Here is a 19,152-nt window from a genome sequence, read left to right as displayed (position 1 = left end):
CAGGCTGTGTTCAGCGTTCTCACGAAACCCTCGTGGGGTTAACAAGGGCATTCCTGATCACAATATCAGTATGTAAGTAAAATCGAAATTCAGTATATGACCCTGTTTGTGGGTCTCTGAACCAATAACAACAACAAGGGTCTACTGAACGACAATCATATTAAAAACATCTCTGTATCATATTGAGACTAATAATCTAGAAAAGATCCCCATGTACTCTTGAGATCTTCAACCGAGTCGGAAGAGTCTCTCGAATTGTCAACATCCAGGGAATGTCGCCTTTGAGCACACCTTAAGTGCGCATATCTTATCACCTTGCACATGCCATCGACATCTCCACAACTACAGGTAACAGCTATTATTTCACATAAATTATCTATAGTATAAGTCCATATCTGTTATCTGTTGTCTGTTATCTCACCTCCACCAGCACGTAGTGAAGTCCAATGTATCCCGCCAGCAGCATGAAGCCGAGGAAGCCTGTGAGCATGAAAAGGTCCCGCGAAACTGCGTTTACGTTGAATCCAAAGGTGCTCAGAACAGTGGCTCCAGGCACCTCGATTTCTAGTCCGTACTTCTCCTCTATCAGTGTAAGGTACTTCACCTCGTTGACACTGATGGCCTCGTAAGCGTAATGGAAGACTGAAAGGAACTGCAGAGCATCAATGCCCCAGATTTTAACACTGTCGTGGTTGACAAAGAGACCGGCAAAGAGCATGCTGAAGAGCATGACAAGAATGCCAACCAGGTTGGCAACACCGGGGTTGGCACCCAGAGTGATTCCAATCACAAATACGAGAGCAGAGGATCCGAGGTTGAACAGAACCAAAGTGGCAATGAATACCAGGAAGGCGTTGAAATCAGGCTTGAGGCCGACCAGAGGATACAAAATGGATCCGAGAATGATCGGGGGGAAGACACGGAGAGTGACCATGTCAAATACCACCTTTCCAATGTAGTAGACTGCAGGATGATAGTAGCCCTTGGCTCGTTCTCGCATGAAAATGATTCGATCGTTTCCAAACAGCAGGTTGAGAGAGGTCAGGGTGGAGAAACCGAAAAGGGAGAGCAAGAAAAAGAAGAGACCGAGACGGTTCTGGAAACCGGAAATGTCGTCGGTCACTTGGTAGTACACAATACCCGAAAACAGACCCAGTGCCAGCGCCATGATGTAGTGTGTAAGCAGAAGCATGGGGTCTCTGTAGAGGTTCTTGAAGGTTCTTCCAGCAATGATCTTGAGTTGAGACAGGAAAGAGATACGGCTGTTGAAGAACCGGGCTCGGCTTTGGAGCAACCCAGCAGTGCTATCATCTGCATCAGCGGCTTCTTCCAGGTCAGCCTGATCAATGTCTTCCTGAATACCGTTCTTGATTCGCTGAGCAAGAGCAGAAGTCTGGAACAGGTTGACGAGCTCATCGAGGTTTCTGTCGGGCATAGGGACTCCACTTCCGAGCGACTTGACGAACTTTTGTCGCTGCCGACGCTTTCGGGCGTTGGCAGACTCGTCAAACTCGGCCCGATGGATCTGATAATGGAGCCACTCGTTGGTAGTGTCCAGATTGCCTTGAGAATCGGTTCTCTCAACGGTATGGATGTCGTCGGAAGATGTAGAAGGAGACTGGGCACCGGACTCGGCTCGAGAAGAGTCCCCTGAACCGGAAGACAACTCCATGGTCAGGTCGATGAGGAAGTCTGCAATGTTGAAACCCTTGGGAATGTTGTAACCGACTTCGGAAAAGAACTGCTGACATTCCAAGTACGCACCAGAGTAGACAAGACGGCCTTGGCATAGAATCAGGAGGTTGTCAAACAGCTGGACTATGTTAGATCGGGGCTGGTGAATGGTAAAAACGACTGTTCGGTTGTAGTTTCGAGCCAGGTGAACCAAACTCTCGACGACATTGAAGGCAGAGAAACTATCTAGTCCTGAAGTAGGCTCATCGAGAAAGAGGATACTGGGAGAAGTCACAAGTTCACAGGCAATGCTGACTCGCCGCTTCTCACCTCCAGAAATACCTCGGTTGGTTTCCGAACCAATCAGCTTGTCTCGAATATGCATGATTCCAAGTTCATTGAGAGTCTCCAGTACACGCATCTTCTTTCCGAGAAGGGTCATGTTCTTGGGAAGTCGCAGGAGAGCAGAAGTAAGAACAGTCTCGTAGACAGTGAGAGTAGGAAGCAGACAGTCTTCCTGGTCAACGAAACCGATCATGTTCTTGAACTCCTTATCCGTGTAATCAGACGAGCCGTTAACAAAAACACGACCGTCGAACTTTCCACTCTTCTTCTTCCGAGCCAAAATGTCCAGCAAAGTTGTCTTTCCAGCTCCGGAACCTCCCATGATAGCCATGACTTCTCCGGGCTTGACAGATCCAAAGATTTCTCCGTCAAGAATAGGCTTGGAAGTGGCTTCGTTGGCTCCTCGTTCTCGATAAGAGATGTCCTCAAACTCGAGCTTGGCAGGAACAAAGTCATGCAGCAGCTTTCCGGTTTCATCAGCATCTGGAAGGTACTCGAGAGGGCTATTGGACCGCTTAAACAATGATTGAGCAAGTGCATAAGCCACAATCAAGAATAGAAGAGTGAGAGCCAGACCAGCACACACCAGAAGGGTGCTTACACCCTTGTCGGGCTGATCGTAGCCAGGAATCTCACTTACATGCAGACATTCGGCTGATTTGCAGCCCAGAGTGATGTACTTGTCTCCGAAAACAGACGAAATCAATGAGTTCATGTTGGGCTCGGAGAACTTGCAGTTCTGGCTGTTGATATCGCATGCAAAGTCTCCGGGACCGGTGATTGTGTTTTTCAAAAAGTCCGTCAGATCCACAGAGCCGTCCTTTCCACACAGAAACTGGTCGGGCACACATGCACACTTGATCTTTTCACATTTGTACAGGGTGTTGTTTCCATTCACTTCGAAGGTACATTCGTCCAAGCCACAGTAGAATGACTCAACCTCGTCGACCCAGAACTGGAACGAACAGGTACCATTGGCAGCTCCGTCGACCTCCTCATCCTCCTTCTTACATGTGAAGGTGACCTCAGGTTTGGCACCCTTGAGGATCTCCACAATCTTGACGTTAGTCACGTCGCACATCTGGTGGTTCTCTCTCACCAGTATTCCTCCAGTGTAGCATGTTCCGTTGACGCCCTTTGGGAAGAATCTGTTACAGGCCGAGTCCTGGTTGCACAGATTGCAGTTAATACCCTCCCAGCCCTCGGAGCATTCGCAGGTAGTGTTTTCCATTCGACCCGGTCGATTGAGCTCTCCCAGGCCTCCACATACCGGTTGAGCGCAGTTCTCTCCGGTGAATCCCTCAGGGCAGTGGCACCGGCCGTTTGCCTGGTCACATGAGGCAAATTGCTGGCATGGAAAGTCCGGTAACAAGCAGTTGAAGCACGGAGGACACTCGTCTGGCCGTTTGCCTGGTTGGCCCGGTTTGGTGGGTTTTTTGCCTCCTCGTCCGGGGGGAACTAGTCGTTTGGAGTACCCGGTCTCCAGCGAGTCGGTGAGAGCGTCGGCCAAGGCGGATATGGCCAGCAACCCCGAAACCCAGCTCGTCAGTAACATGTTGGTGATGTGCTTTAGACTGTTGGTGGTTGCTGTATGCAGATGGTCTGCCGAAAGTTTAGGTTTGGGAGGTTGGGGAAGTCGTCTTAGTTAGGTAAGGTGGTGCTGTATGTACTGGAACATGTCCGAATGTAGCTACAAGTAGATCCATGTACAGATTGTACAAACAGCGAGAAGACGAGCGGTGGCCCGAGAAAGAGAAGAAAGAACCCGATTCAATAATCTACCAACACATTTACTTTGGCCATCAGCAACCCTAAGCTCTCTGGTAGTATCACTTGGCTTGCTATTGTGGGGCATGCAGGTTACAGCTCATGCTGTAACTGTAAGACCAAAGGGAACTAAGATATATGTCTGTAGAACGACTTAATGAACCGCTTCGCAGTAGAAATACAAAATGCTACCTGAAGGTTTGCCAATTGAGTCTTATTCAATATAACCGACCCCAGAAACTTCTATACTCACCTCATTTAGCCCCCTTTAACGCCACCATATTAGAGTTCCACTTATCAGGATGTGTTACATGTCTTAATCGTGATAAAAAAAGTGCGACGTGGGGAACGTGGAGAACGTGTTTGGTGACGCGTCAGACAAGAAAAGACACGAGCGAGGTGATTGACTATATCACGTGACCGATACGTATTGGTTCACTGACCAAGAGCCTCCTAATCTCACGGTTTGAAGGTCAACTAAAGAGAATCAATTGTGGATACTCAGTTCGCTCTTCTAAACATAGTAGACGTTTTGTGCCGTTCAAGGTGAAAATTTAATCAAGATCAGTCTCCATATTTATACTGTAGCGCAACCGCACCAGATAGTCAGTTTGCTATTGCTCGTTTGGAAGCTGAAATTGGTTGATGAGACAGGTGACTCCAGTAATGATGGATAGACCAAATACATCTACGGTCACGTGATGGCACGTCGATTATGCAGCTTTTTAGATGTCAGAAAAAGGAAAGACTTGCTACAAGTATCGTAGCTACTGTATGTACATACTGTACCAGTAGTATGTATGGGTTTTTTTAAACACATTCATATGCGACATTCAGTTTATCTGTTCCGGGTCTCTTTTCTGTTATATCAAACACAATCCTTCTCTAATCGTCTGAGCCTCCTTCACCTCTAGCTTTCGTCCACTCCACGCTTCCACTCTGTCTGGGCATTTGTGCCTCTTGAGGCTCATCAGCATTGTAGCTGGCAAGCTCTCTCTCCTCCGCTTCATCTTCCCGCTTCAACTCTTCTTTCTCTGACGGAGAGAGATTCTGTCGGATATCTGACGTTATCGAGTTGAGAATCGTTTTGAACTGCTCGTCAGGAACCATGGTTCGAGGTAGTTGCTGGTCTGCCTTTCGCACATATCTTCTAGTGACATCAGTCACCCCATCTCCACTAAATCCAACAACGTACGACATCTTCTTGCCCCAGCCCTGAGAATAAATGGTTGGACTGTTCCATGCCTCCTCACAAGAGTCGGTATGAATCCATTCCTTTCGACGCTCGGAATAGACCTCCGACCACACGTGATCCTCCGCGTTCCAAATATATCGTGTGCGCAGTCCCAGGGCTCGACAAAAAAATGCGAAACACTTTGCCCACTCTCCACACCGACCTCTTCGAGTCTCCATCAACTTGGAAAGGTCATTGTACCTGGGGAATCGAATTTCCGTGTTACAATTAGAGCATTGGTGCACCTCCGTTCCACTGGCATCGTACTTTTGTTCTTCGGGCGTCGAGTTCTCCCTTCTTACAAACTGCACGTTTCCATTCTCTCCACATGTCTCACACGGAGGACTATTGACCCATGTGAAGTAGTCCTGCTTGAACCATCTAAGCAGCTCCATGATCAGGTAGTCCTGGAGTCCCCAATTGTCCCGCTCTCCCTCCTCTTCCGCTCTCTCCTCTGCCACAGAATACAGACGATCCAGTGGCAATATCTCCATGGCCATATCTTGCAATTCTGCGTTTTCAAACGACTGCGGAATCAATGAGAGGTCTCTGAAGAGCGCAGAGACTCGGCTGAACACCTCATTGGGCCCGGATTGGCGCTGGCCCTGTCTAAGCCTCTGCATCATGGCTTGATTGACGGGAGGCAAGGGCCGTTTGGTTTTTTCGGTCCATAATTGCGCGAATTTGGCCGTCAGCTCCTTCGCGAATGTTGCTTGTGACATTGGTAGTTTAGTGGAACGTGTCCTTTTGGCTGATTTGTGTCGTTTGGAAAAGGACGAGTTTTCTCACACGCTCTACTTGCTTGCAATCCTCTGCCCAAAGCTCAGTTGCGTGTTTCAAGCATAGGCTGCCGAATTGGGTTCGTGCGTTGTGTGGAGCCAATAGGTAAGCAGTGATCACGGAGAATGTGGGTGTAGAGTGGCAACGACTAAAGCATAAAAAGGGATGGTTAAGAAAAGGTGTACATCTTTCTCCGCGACTGATCCGCAAAAAAGCAGTTATTGTTTATCTCTCATTATAGTCACTTCATAGCACTCCTCCTATCAATGACATAATCTCGCATATGCACGAGACGCCATGTACAGGTGTGTACTTGTACTTGATTGCGCAGTCGTATAAGGACTCCATAGGACAAAATTATTGACGTTGTTTCTGATGACAAGGCCCAATATACGAAACACGGCGTTCACTTTTCCTTATCGGACTTTCAGCTAGAATTCAATTGGTTGTTGCACTGCCATTTTAGCCTTATTCTTCAATCCCGGACTTGTTACTTAACAGATCAACTATTTGGTTTACACTCTAAGTATTTAGCACATGCTAAATAACCCACCAATAACCGAGCTAACAACCGACTAACCTCTAGGAAACGTCCAAACCTCAACGGCGATGTAGCGTGCAGGTATTCCCGTGCCTTGGCCCGTTTTAAACCCTCCAAACTCCCAGCTACAAGCCTTCGTATTCGGGTCCCCCAAACAATGATGGTTGGCATCAGACCAACATGTTTGAAGATCGATCGCCTTGCACTCAAAAATATAAAAAAAGTCAGTGATAAGTCATATTCACGTCGTCGTTCACTTTATTGCTGCTCTTCCATCTGTAAATTCCCTTTTGTCGTCTATACGGTATCGCACTAAAATCTGTATGACTAGTGTGCAATATTTTGGACCACTCTTTTGTATCCCTTTCTGCTTGTACTTCCAATATGTGACAATGCACGCAATTTTAGTGGCACTAAAAATATACCCACCCAAGGGAACATCCAGGGACAATACCGGTACTCATGGGCAACAGTGCTCGTTAAAAGCATTAAGATATCACTTAAACCCCGTAAATACCTCAATTAGTTTCATAAATCACGCACGTGACTATTCCCACGTGGTGCGCCTATTCTGCTTATTTTGTAGTTGGCGTGCATGCTGCATGCATAGATTTGATTTCCAGCCATCGACACTTTTCACCACCGCACTCCAGGACACAACACACAATGGCCGACTCCGATCAAGTGCTTGCGCAGCGAAAAAAGTCCGAGAACCTGCAATTCTGGGGCCTGATCTCCATCTCTGTTTCATTCCTCTGCGGTTTCTTCTGTGCCGTCTTCTCCAGAGATGAACACAACCTGATGCCCACCGTTGCCTTCGCCCAGCTACTGCTGTACTGCTTCTCAGCCTCTCAGCTCGACAACAACGACAACGTCTTCCTGATCTTTGCTCACGTGCCCTTCTTCGTCCTGTTTGAGATCTACGTCAACTGGTGGTTTGGAGGCTGGCATGCCATTTGGGTCACTGTCGGTCTGGTGCTGCTGTATCGATCAAAGAGCATCTCCAAGAAGCTGCCCCATCGAAAGCTCAGAGATATTGCCAAGCTTAATCAGCCCGTTTCTACTACTAAGACCAAGTAAGCACCATGACTGAATGAGCAAGCCGTCTCTGGTTCATATTTGGTTGGACCATTGTCTCACAACAAGTTTCAGCATGGACGACTCCTGTCCACTCTTTTTTTATTTCTGCACACTTCCGGAACACTCAAAAGACCCAAAATATTAATATATAATACTTTCCCCCTTTCCCACAAGCCCCCATTTGACAACTTGTCGGTCTTGTCAAAAAAAAAAAAAAAAAAAAAAAAAAACCCTTGTAATAATGTGTCGTAATTTCGAACCGCTACAGAGCATAATCCAGGATAATGTTTCCTTTGTGGAGTTTGCATTTGGAATCCTTTCCGGCGGGTTCCTAAAGCGTCAAAGTGTTTCTGTGATATCATTCAAGTAGATCAGTGTCAATAAGTGTTGATGAAGATTGTATTCTGCCCAGTGGCAGTGGCCTTATGAACAAGTTACAAAGGTCCTTGCTCTTCCAACGATACATCAGTTGTAAATATTTACTTCTTCATTCTTTCTCTATTTGATTATATGAAACTACAATCTGATTAGCAATAAATATGTTGGCTATCAGTGGGTCAGAGCCACCAAGCCATGTTTGACCTCTTCGCGCCACCAATTCAAAAGCTGCGAGACAGCCGACAGAGATTCCGGCTCTTCTCCTCCAGATCAGCCACGTACTGGGCTAGAATTCGCAGTCGGGTTCGGTTTCGTACCAGCCGAGCTCGGTGGAACTCGTACCGATTGCTTCCTTTGGGAAGATCGGGATACCGCATCTCGAAGTAGAGCTCGAGGTCTTCAATTACCGGCTTCCAGGGAATAAAGGCTCTATTCTGGTCGGCCAGCAAAGTGCGGGGCTCAAAGCTGTCTTGAACACTGAACGATTCTTCGAGATGGACCATTCTGAGAGCTCGTTTCTCCAGACTCTCGACACTTTCCCCAGGAATAAGAGAGAATTTGTCTTCCAACAAAGCTCTGAGATCAAGAACAGACTCGTGCGCAGCTTTGATGGTCTCTGAGCAGATGTAGAATGTGTCTTTTGCATCCTCTTCCTCGTCGTCTTCCTCATTCGAAGCAGGGTAGTCATCTTCGTCGTCCAGAAACGCCGCCATTTCTTCGTCATCTTCTGCGTGTGATGCAAAAGAAGACTCTAGCATTTCATCCAGAGCCACAGGATCATGGGTCTTGAGAACTCCATGAGTGGAAGGCGTCCCCGTACCGCTCAAAGGAGAATTCTGGGGCACAGAAACATGAGAATAAGGGGGAGAAGGAGGCCGTTGAACGAGAAAATCGAGAGGTGCCTTGGGCAAGTTTTTTTGCGTGGATGCAGGCTTGGCAGCGAAATCAAACTCCTTGGTCATCTCTAGATCGTCACAGGTAGGTAGCCCGTGAGCCATGAAGGTGTTACTGCAAGGGAGAGAGATGTGGTGAGGAGCCCGAGTTCGGGGAGGAGCTCGATCAGCGACCTGATCCGAGGGTAACACTGCACACTTGGATGTGTCTAGAGCCTTGATGGTTGCAGCTGCAGCATCCGCAGCATCGACCGCACTAGTACTACGACTAAGAACCGGAGTTGTGGGAGCAGCTCTGTCTCGGGGGTCTCCTCGACGCGTCACGACGTTGACTAGGTGGTCGGTTGGATCCCAGGCGCGCTCAGCATCTTGAAACTCGTCGGACGAGTTGTACACAGATGAGATGACGGACGACGAGTTGCTGGTGATGGACTTTTTGGAGTAGCCGAGATAGAAGGTTGTCATGAGTTGATGCTAAGAGAAAGGCCACAATCCTGGGCCGGCTATATGTATTTGTAGTGGCATTTTCGATACCAGGCCCAAAAAATATCTTGCCACAAGGCCTCAAAGAAGCTGATAATATTCCACCCCGCAGTCTTTGTCCGTCTGCCCCTTGGACCAAAGCTAATCAGGGGCAACCTCAACGTAGTCTGGATGAATGGACGATGGGGCAGGTTTGCAGTGGATATGAAATATGGGGCTTGTATATGTGACCGAGGGAGCCTAGCTCTCGTCTTGTGTTTGTGCCTTTTGGGGCGCTATCTACGGTTTTTCATTGGTTCACTGATACCGCTCTTCTATCTCTGTGGGTGCGCTGATAAAGCTTGGTGGTGCATGAACTAAGGCTGCCCTGATACTCCTATACTTTAGTTGGGACAACTGAAGAGCTCCTTAAAGCCCCATGAAACAGCGTGAGGCAAGTCCCTAAAAATATTTTGTTTGCGGAGGGCGTGAGGCAGTAGTGGCAGTCATATGGACGGCTCCAGCTGATGTTTGTGGTCTACGCGGGCTCAGGGTGGCCAGGGGAGCTTCTGACTGTCTAAAAGCTCTTGCTCGGTCTACACGGTGTTTCAGTTTCACACTTGAGGGACGCACCTCTTTTTGGCAATTGCTCGTCCCAAAGTGGATTAATGGGATAGTGAGATACATGCCACATGTGGTTGCTCAGGGTAGCACCGGGATTGGAAGCGATAGGAATGCGCAAACGTCAAAGAATGACAAGATTGGGGTGGGAGAGGATCTGGATTTGCCCAATGCGACGAGCGATTGACGGTGATTGACTGGTGATCGTTTTTCACTTCCCCACACTTATGTACTCACCCATGAATCCGGACCATGAAAAACACAATGGCCTTAGAAGGCCACCTTAGACACTCTCAATACGAGGCTAGGCTACCACCCGCAAATAATCATGCTCTGAAGTGGCTTTCGACAGAGCCCCTACTCTACCCGCTCTACCGGTCCTATCGATACTCTCTTCAGTGTCACATTGCCGCCTTCCCCGCTACTGTAAGACCGACTCTGGAATACCATCGCAGAAGGACATAATATTCAACAGCCGCAGCTCGCAAGGCAGCGAAGGAGGGGAGAAGAAAATAGAAGCAAACCCTTGGACGGAAGCGGAGTCTGAGTGCATATATTGGCATGAGTCAATGGGGCAAACGCGATAGTTGGTGACAAAATCCTACAATACTGTAGGAGTACACTCTACCTACAAGTAGCAGAGAAGATCCGGAACGAGACAAAACATACATACAGTATGTACTTTTACACAACACTGGAGACACAACCACACCATGACGATAGGCCAGGACCGACGATCAACACGTTGCCCCTGCTCCCCAAAGCTCACGCTCACATAATCTTCTGACACGTTCCACCGTGGCGTGGGTTGCTTGCTGCGATATTATATTATTTGCAGCTTCTTCAAGAATAGAAACGCTCTTGTCAATCGACGTCACACACCCTTCTACAAAATATCCCCATGCGTCGCCCGCAGTCTAGACTCGTAACGCTAATTGAATGGGACGGTTTGGGCCAGCCCTGTTTTTTGACCGGAGAAGACAGGAGCCTCAGAGCAGCATTTGAGCAGCTTTGAGAGAAGGAAAATAGGTTGGCAGTAGCAATCGGACTGAAACTGCACTCTGACGAAAATTCTATCCAAAAACAGCCGGTTTGTCATGTCTTACCTACAAGTAGGGGATTGCGTTTTGCCCGTGACTTCCGCACCATGCGTCAAGTGATATCTATGATACTGACTGGACGCTTGAATCGATATTTTTGGTATCTTGAATGACGTGTTACATGCAGTTGATTGCTTTATTATGTGTCAAGAACTTCTGTGACCTACATTTGTGGTAATTGGATGTAACTAGCTACTGACTAACTACTGACTAGCTACTGTTCGCTACGAGTATCGTACAGTATGTACAGTACATACATACTCAGTAGTCACCCCAATCAACTTATTCGGAGTGTTCCTGAGACCTCGGCTTGCCTCATACAATAATGAACACACAGTTCCCTTGAATGGTGGCAAGGCACCGTCACGGTGACCCACTACCACATAATATGTACCCAACAATTCACCCAGTATCGTACAAAACTACACAATTTCGGCTTCCGTGCAGGTTGTGATCCTTGCCCAAGATATTTATACGATCCCGCTCATGTGTGCCGCTCATGCGGAGGTGCGACTGTAGAGGACTACCTAGACGCAAAATAACAGCTATAATTATAGCGGAGGGCAGCGGTATTCTCAGTCTAAAAAGTCGCTTATGTAATCAGACGGCACACAATGACATATTTTTCTCGCACTCATTCATTTGGACCCCACCTCCTCCCTGAGTTGTACACCACCCAAATTAAACTTTCTCCGCCCGCTCGTCTTCTGTGCCTCCATATCACCACACCTTACCCTACTGCATTATCTCTCCATCATCGCCAAACCACCTTTATGAAGATCCGAAAAGCCTTTGTTGCAGGTAAGTGAGCCGTTCCAGTGACCCACACAGCCCTCAATTGGCACGCTAACACAGCTTTCTTGGTGCTATGCGCCATTTCGGCTTACCTGGGTTTCGCCAAAATCCACATCCAGTACGATAAAGCAGTCCACTTTACGACCTTCTTCATCCTCACGCTGGTTTTCTACTGGATTCTGGACACCTCGCGGCGACGATGCATCAACGCCAGTATACTGGTGTGTACGCTGTTTGGAGGCGTTGGCAGTGAATTTGCCCAGACATTGTTCCCCCATAGGACGTTTGACCCGATGGACATTTTGGTGAGTGAAGCGAAGCACACATGAGAAAGGCAAATTCTTTGACAGTGTGACTCTCTCAGAGTACTTCAAAACGACTAACACAGTTCAACGTAGCAGGATCGCTTTTGGCTGTTGTGCTATGTGCTCTTTATCATCAGCGTGAGTATGAGTGGCTTTTGAGGGGGATTTGGTCGTTTGATGGGGTTTGAGGACGTTGCAACGAGGTTGTTAGGATAGAGGGTTTGAGTTGGCGTGACTGATTGGTATGGCTTTGACTACGTGTGGTGTGCAGTGTTGATGTTTCTACCTACAGTAAACGACCGTTTACAATCTCAGAGTTACGTGGGTCAGAACTGTGATGTGTTTGATCATTCACTGCCACTGTATGTCAATGTTACAATCTCCGCTTTACTATAATACCACGAGGGTGATCTACAGCAAGAGCCTGTGCTTGGGCTGCAAGAGACTTATGGTACTGACCGAATGGTCCTGGATGTCTCCACCCTCGATAATACCAGTCTGTCCATTCGCCTAACCATACCCATTGTATTCATCCGCTGCATGTGATGGTCTACTGCTGACACTGAATTGCTTTTCTCTGACACATACAAATGTGTTCATTTCGGGAATTATTTATGTGCGAGTGAGACTCTTGCGGATGTAACAAGGGACTGACTCAACATAACCTGTCTTGCATGTGGCACTGTCACCCGCACGGCACTTTGGACAATCTGTTCTTTGGAAGTGTTATCTCCATGGCCATAAAGTGAGCCAGATGGCAGCAGCGGAACATGATAAACACTATGTGGAATTGTGTCGACACAAGGCTTCTCTAACACCAATTAGAAAACATTGGTCATATTGCCGTGGCGTCTCTATACCCTTGAATCATTCCGGTTTGCTTTTTCTGGCCCCTTGGCTTCTGGCTCCTTGTTTTTAGCACAACCATTGCATTTACTAACGCAGGTATGCTTACCCGAGCTCGTTTGGCACGATACCAGCCAGTGGACGACTCGGCCATTGCGGTGGGCCCCGATCCCGAGCCCGATCTGGAGTTGGGAGACATTGCGCCTGTCGATGACGAGCGATAGCGCCATCGGGTCTCAGGTAATGGCATCCAGCAACTCCGCATGTACTTTCTTTAGACGTAATTTATGACCGAAACGACAGCACACTTGTGGGTGTAGGACGATACAAGTGTACTGTACACCCACAAGTCTTCAACCCAAGTGTTGAGGGTCCCCCCACATTGGAAAATATTATGGGGCTAAAAAGTCGCTCAGTGACATTCGCATGAGTACTAATGAGCACTCGCCAATCACACTCGCGGTCTGCACCAATTTCCACGCACGTGCGACAGATTGCAGACAAGACGGAGTCAAAATAGTGTGGTACGTCCGTCACCAAGCGTAGGTTTGGCAAATCAGAACTCTACACGGGCAGAGACAGACGATCAACAGACCAGAGTTTCAACGAACAAGCGGTGCTCATCCTGACCGTTAGAGGCCATGTTTTTCCAGTTGGGTCACGTGACTCCGATCCGAGCCAGGCGAGGTACGGAAATAATGATGGTTTGTCGGTCTCGGTCTTACTGTGGAGTGTTTGAGGTGTAGGCGTCGTTTCTCCATGTGTCTTCGGTGTTAACTTTGTGGAGGACATTGGCACGGCACATTAGGAGCTAAGCACCCCGTATCTGCACTGATCAAGGTACAACCACTACCAAGCTTTAGGCCGCGTGCACGCGCTAGTGAAAAATGAATTTGAAATTTGAAAAAACTCCGAGAGAGGCTCAATTACCTGATCTTGCTGGTAAAGCAGGCTGGTTGAGAAGAGTCTGTCTGTCTTTCGACCCCACAAAGACGTATCTGAGTCATTCTTGTACTGCCAAAGTCGTTGCTTTTGAGGCAACCACCAACCTCCATCTCACCTCGCATCTTGCCTACTTTGGTTAATTTACCGTTGGCCCAACTCTAAAAGTCGGTTGGGTGGATAGAGACAGACGCGCTCTATTGGTGCTCACGCTAACAAAACGTTCCCCCTATTTCGACGTTTAACAAAACATTTTGGCACGGGACCTCCATAGCTCCATAGATGGGCGGCGGTTGGGGGAAATCAACAGGTGGTGTTTTGCCGGTTGAAGTCGTCCAACAAGGCTGTGTATGCCGTATGCGAAAGACGCCGGGGGCGCCATGTTGCTGGTGCCTAAACATTGCCCTCTTCCAGCTGGTACGAAAGAAAGGCAAGGCGCCGGTAAAGACAACAAGCCACCCACCGAGGTAAAATTCTAAACAGCACTAGCTACTGCAGTCCGGCCTACGTGTTGATGGCGAAGAATAGAGGTTTCATTTATTGACCCTTTTAGGAGTTTCACGTGTCTGTCGGTGGTTAAGTGTATGTCCCCTGTTTGTCCGCTGTCTCTGTCGTGTCTTGTCGTTGCCTTCACCCCTCTACCCACACCTTGACCTACCACGTTTACTTATCCCCGGCCAACCACCCCACTCCGCCCGATCTACGTGATGATCCCGGAACTGTCTTCAATCCCCCTCGTAGATTAACTCTCACACGATTCTGCTACGCCAGTGCCATGAAGCTTATCCCACACAAAGAAGAGACGTTCAAAAGAAAATGATGGACCTAGACTATATATCCAAAGACATGGCTCCCGAGGGTGGGCAACTCTCCAACCATGCAACACGAGCCCAGCACTCCACCCGTCATCACCATGACTTTGCCCAATCCGTCGCTGGCCGACCTGGAACACGAAATGGGCTCTCCTCGGTCTAAAAACCCCAGCCGTAGATACATCACCAGTGACACCCGATCGGTGTCTCTCAGCTCACTGCCTTTTGATGACCGGTACTTGAAAGAACACTTCGTGGACGGCGAGAAACCACAACTGCCACTGGTACCGATGCCCTCCGTGGCTCCAGAGGCTCTGGCATTCGACTCGAAGTCGCTGTCGACTCACGGACTTCATATTAAGTCGCTGTCGGCTCGTGAGTTTCAGACAAAGTCACAGTCGGCCAACGAGTTCCAGACCAAACCTCTCTCGCCACCCTCTAACCCGCAGTCACCACTCTCCAAAGTGAAGCCCGTGTTCAAGCCAATTGGCTCACCCACATCACAATCCTCTTTGGGTCTGCAACCACTGTCCGAGATTGTCTACATTGATCTATACAACTTGCCTCAGGCGAAAAAACATGTGGAACAGACTGGCCGACTACCCCAATGGCTTCAGGAATGCAGATCACTTCAATATCTCATGGCGCCAAAAATGGGTCTCAAGGTGATCGACGCATGGGTCTCTTCCTCCCTGGTGAACCTCAAGGTGCTCGATATCCGCTCCAACATCATCACCATTTTCCCAGATCATCTTGCCAGACTCTCCGATAGTCTGCTGGTTGTCAATTTGGACGATAATCCGTGTCTGGACAAGTGGATGAAACGAAACAAGCAATTTGCAGAAAGATTTAATGCAGCAATTGCTCGAGCTTTGGCCCTACCCAAGAAGAAGGCTCCTAACTCCTACTCTACGCGACTTGTTGGCACTATTTCGTCTTCCTCAGAGTCAGAGCAGCACCAACAGCAGTCCAGAACCAGCAAGAACATCTTCAAGTCGTTTCGAAAAAAGCGACATTCGACCTTTAATCTTGAGACGCTCAGTCCACCATCTTCGGACGATGATGACGATTTCCTCACCTCTCTGACACCAGATCCACCAATTGGAAACACCTTCTCTTCTGCATCCATGGCCTCTGCCGGGTCGTCTCAGGGCTCGAGAACATACTGTGACTCCGTGGAGTCAGCAGGGTCCTCTGCTTCGATGGTCAAGCCTGTCGACATTGCTAAGACCAACGTTCTGATAGATCTGTTTCGAGATATTTGGGAATCGACAACTTTGGATCTGCTACCTGACATCAGAGAGCCCATTTCAGTTTATAGCCAGGAGCTAAATCCCACAAACACCTCTCTGATCCAATTTGGAGCGGCAGAAATCTCACGACAAAAAGTGCTGGACCTCTATGAACAACTGGTGAACCTCGAGTTCACCTACGTGCAACACATGACCGAACTATGTGATGTGAGTATTCTTGATGAGAACTGAAGAGCAGTATTTCTTAGTCTTACAGAATGGAAAGGAAGGACTGCAAAATCCTTCCCCACTAACCCAGTTTATACAGATCTACGTCAATGCCTCTGGAAAAGGCAAGCCGCAGGCGGCCAAAGCAACATTTAGAGACCTGCTCCCTCTGCATAAAATTCACAAGGACACCATGTTCCCCGGTATCGAAAAGGCTTACTCTCGGTACCTCAACAACAAAGACAGCAACTTCGAGCCGCTTCTCAAAGTCTTCAAGAAGAAGGAGTCCATTTACGCCTTCTACTCCTCCTTCGGAAGCAACTACCCCACCATCTATGCTCGAGTATTGAAGTGGGAGGAGAACTTTGCCTATCTCAAGGAGGCCAAACCCATGAGCTCCATCAATGCTGTTTCTTTTGGGTCCATGGGAGTTGGACGGCCTGTCACCGTGAACGAGGCCAAGAACCAGAAAGCTGCCAAGCGAGAGACTGTTGCCCAGGTGACTGCCGCCTCATATATGTGTGCGGACTGGATGAAGATATGCCAGAAACGACCCAACCATTCAATGGCCCGGCTGTCTGACTACATGCGGCTACCCCGCCAACATATTCAGGAAGTCAAAGAACTACTAACCCAAATGTCTAGATTTGGAGACCCCTTCCTGACCGAGTGTGCTGAGCTGTGGACCAAGTTTGTTGCTGATCTGGACATTGTCGTCAAGAAGGCCGAGGGCAACTACTTGCTTTACTGCTTCCAGCGAGATTATGGACACTCGGCGCCCATTATTGAACCCCACAGAACTTACGAGTTTGACTTTCTTGCAGTCCTCGAGAAGAAGACGCTGTTTGAGTCTGCTAAGCACAAGGGTGAGGGTGACGCGGTTGTATACAACCATTACGCCACGCGTATCAAGAACCTGGACCAGGGCTTTAAGTACGCAAGCCCCACTTCGTCCGTTGTTGACAGTCTGCAAGTCAAACAGCTTTATGCCGGGGACGACATGTTGTCTCACCACTGTGCCACGCATCTCCGATTGGTAATTTGCAACGACAGCATCATAATACTTGATGAGAAAACCCGCCACACAGTCCATAGTGTTCCCAGGAACCAAGTTAAGGCTACAGCTGTCTGGGATAGGTCTACTCTGATGTTTGATGAGCTTGGTATCGATGAAGAGCCCCTGGCCACTCTTATTCCCACGGCCAAGATCCGGCTGGTGTTCCTCAAATCGCGCGACGTCTGGCATCTGGAGCTTGGCTCCATTTATGGTCTCAAAAAGAAGCGACCTCAGGACGTGGCAGACGTGATCAACGGAGACAAGACTCTTATAATCCCCACCCCTACGGCCTAGACAACCTAAATAGATAATTTGATGTGTATAGAGTCAGATAGAGTGCCAATTAGCTGGATATTAGTGGTGGAGAGATATTATCTATCCAGATTGTGTCTTCTATTTTTGCGTTTTCAACGTTTATACCTCCTGCTCTTGTTTACTGTGCTTCCCCTTCTGTACGGCGAGTTTCATTAGACGCCCTCTTTGTTTGAAAAGTGTCCAGTCCCCAAAATAGCAACGGATAGGAGAGACAGACCCGGTACTGTAACTCTAGAGGAGCTCAAAACATATGTGTCAGAGAAAAGCAATTAGTTTCTGCACTCGTTCCACCCTGCTCTTTCGGGAATGTATCGTGGGCGTTCCTGTTCAGCACATGCGAGGCGCGTTTGACAGCCAAATCGGTCCTGACAGCCAGATAATGTCGAATAGTTGGTAATATATTTGTTTTGACCCTTTAAAGAGCCCCTGGTAGATTTTTGTCATTTATTTTGCGCCCACTTTTGAGTGAACCGAAGCCACGGGATCCTGTACAACAACCTATGAGAATGCCATTATGGGTGTACAACTAGAACAGACGGGTGTTAGCAATCTGCATGAAAAAGGAACAAAAAACGGGCCTTTACTCTGATAACCAGAATACATAAACCCCATACCAAGACTTAACTGTATACCAAGCAACAATTACAGTCATACTCGCCCTACATGCTGTATCCGTGCCGTTTAAGCTACTGTAGCTACGGGGGCTGCTTCAGATACAGCGAGTACCGCCTAGGAATGCAAAAAGCAGAGACAAATACTTTGAGTATTCCCACCAATTGACTTTACCCCAACGAGAGTGAAGCTCTCCATTGCAGTAAATGCACTGTTTTTGCGTACAACAGTAGTTTTCAGGAGAGTGGATGATTCTGAAACACAAGGTTGGTTTCACCCGCTGCGCTATCAGATCCCTGCCGGGCCAGGCCCCTAACAATGACGGACACAAGTGGAGCAGGTAATAATACGCACAGGAGGGCGCTTCGGGGTCCATGATTTCTAAAAATAATTTCATGCCGCTCTTGCTAGTCGCAGGAGGCGAGATCTTTCAGGGTGCCCTGTCAACGGAGCATGTTCCCGTGTGGAAGATCGACAGTCGCGTGAACCGTATTTATGCAACTCAGGCTATATTTTTTTCACGCCGAGCTCTTCCTTAATTGCTTTTCTCAAACAAAATCGCCCACCACAAGGGGTTTCCACTCACCTCCCTGTAGTACAGGGGACTGGGGAACACCCCCCCTCCCCCCGGAGGTGTTGCCAAACTCTATCATACGAGTGCACATCCTAGCATAACGAGCCCAACCTTTAAGTGTAGATCATAATCTAAAAGGTGAGGCAAGACCGGAGAGGAGATACTGAAAATAGAACACTCCACACAGATGAGACCGCAAAATGACACACGGCAAGCCAATATCTCCAAATCCGTGCAAATTGGATTTGCAGTTTCCTGCTTTCCGTACGCACAGCTCATCAGACGGGGAATTTCTTTTTTTCAAGTAACTAACCCCTAAGGTTGAAGGAACCTAATCACAGGGCGGGAACAGGGGATCGGCCCTGGGAGACTGCGGGAAAGCAGCAGGGGGTCCAGAAGCCCTAGAGAGCAGACGGTTGGGCTACAGGGCCCCCAGTCATAGATCTACAGTATCGACTTATCATAACCCCCCATCAGACGTGGAGATCGACTTCCCCAGGGTGTCATAATAGCCCTGCATGTTAGAACTACAGTATGGCACCAAGTCATACAGCAGGAT

The 19,152-nt window shown here is 48.3% G+C and overlaps 6 protein-coding genes across 6 annotated transcripts; 3 read left to right on the top strand and 3 right to left on the bottom strand.

Moving 5' to 3' along the window:
* Window positions 1-412: 412 nt before the first annotated feature.
* Window positions 413-3,574, bottom strand: YALI1_C32517g (uncharacterized protein; the record flags this gene model as incomplete). Its single annotated transcript, XM_066094102.2, has 1 exon — window positions 413-3,574. The coding sequence occupies one exon, from the start codon at window positions 3,572-3,574 to the stop codon at window positions 413-415; it is 3,162 nt and encodes a 1,053-aa protein (XP_065950174.1).
* Window positions 3,575-4,671: 1,097 nt separating this feature from the next.
* YALI1_C32496g (uncharacterized protein) lies at window positions 4,672-5,742 on the bottom strand (the record flags this gene model as incomplete). The annotated part of the gene is made up of 1 exon (XM_502187.3): window positions 4,672-5,742. The coding sequence occupies one exon, from the start codon at window positions 5,740-5,742 to the stop codon at window positions 4,672-4,674; it is 1,071 nt and encodes a 356-aa protein (XP_502187.3).
* Window positions 5,743-7,007: 1,265 nt separating this feature from the next.
* Window positions 7,008-7,421, top strand: YALI1_C32483g (uncharacterized protein; the record flags this gene model as incomplete). Its single annotated transcript, XM_502186.4, has 1 exon — window positions 7,008-7,421. One exon carries the CDS (start codon window positions 7,008-7,010, stop codon window positions 7,419-7,421), a length of 414 nt encoding a protein of 137 aa, XP_502186.4.
* A 599-nt stretch (window positions 7,422-8,020) lies between these two features.
* YALI1_C32461g (uncharacterized protein) lies at window positions 8,021-9,157 on the bottom strand (the record flags this gene model as incomplete). Its single annotated transcript, XM_502185.3, has 1 exon — window positions 8,021-9,157. The coding sequence occupies one exon, from the start codon at window positions 9,155-9,157 to the stop codon at window positions 8,021-8,023; it is 1,137 nt and encodes a 378-aa protein (XP_502185.1).
* A 2,491-nt stretch (window positions 9,158-11,648) lies between these two features.
* On the top strand, window positions 11,649-13,045 carry YALI1_C32424g (uncharacterized protein; the record flags this gene model as incomplete). Its single annotated transcript, XM_502184.4, has 4 exons — window positions 11,649-11,676; window positions 11,731-11,975; window positions 12,059-12,113; window positions 12,921-13,045. The coding sequence occupies 4 exons, from the start codon at window positions 11,649-11,651 to the stop codon at window positions 13,043-13,045; spliced, it is 453 nt and encodes a 150-aa protein (XP_502184.2).
* A 1,595-nt stretch (window positions 13,046-14,640) lies between these two features.
* Window positions 14,641-17,386, top strand: YALI1_C32392g (uncharacterized protein; the record flags this gene model as incomplete). Its single annotated transcript, XM_068282540.1, has 2 exons — window positions 14,641-16,035; window positions 16,127-17,386. The coding sequence occupies 2 exons, from the start codon at window positions 14,641-14,643 to the stop codon at window positions 17,384-17,386; spliced, it is 2,655 nt and encodes an 884-aa protein (XP_068138641.1).
* Between the last annotated feature and the right edge of the window lie 1,766 nt (window positions 17,387-19,152).

The sequence above is a fragment of the Yarrowia lipolytica genome, chromosome 1C (assembly GCF_001761485.1).
Source record: "Yarrowia lipolytica chromosome 1C, complete sequence".
NCBI classification, from domain to species: domain Eukaryota; kingdom Fungi; phylum Ascomycota; class Dipodascomycetes; order Dipodascales; genus Yarrowia; species Yarrowia lipolytica.
This window is presented reverse-complemented; position numbering and strand designations above follow the sequence as displayed.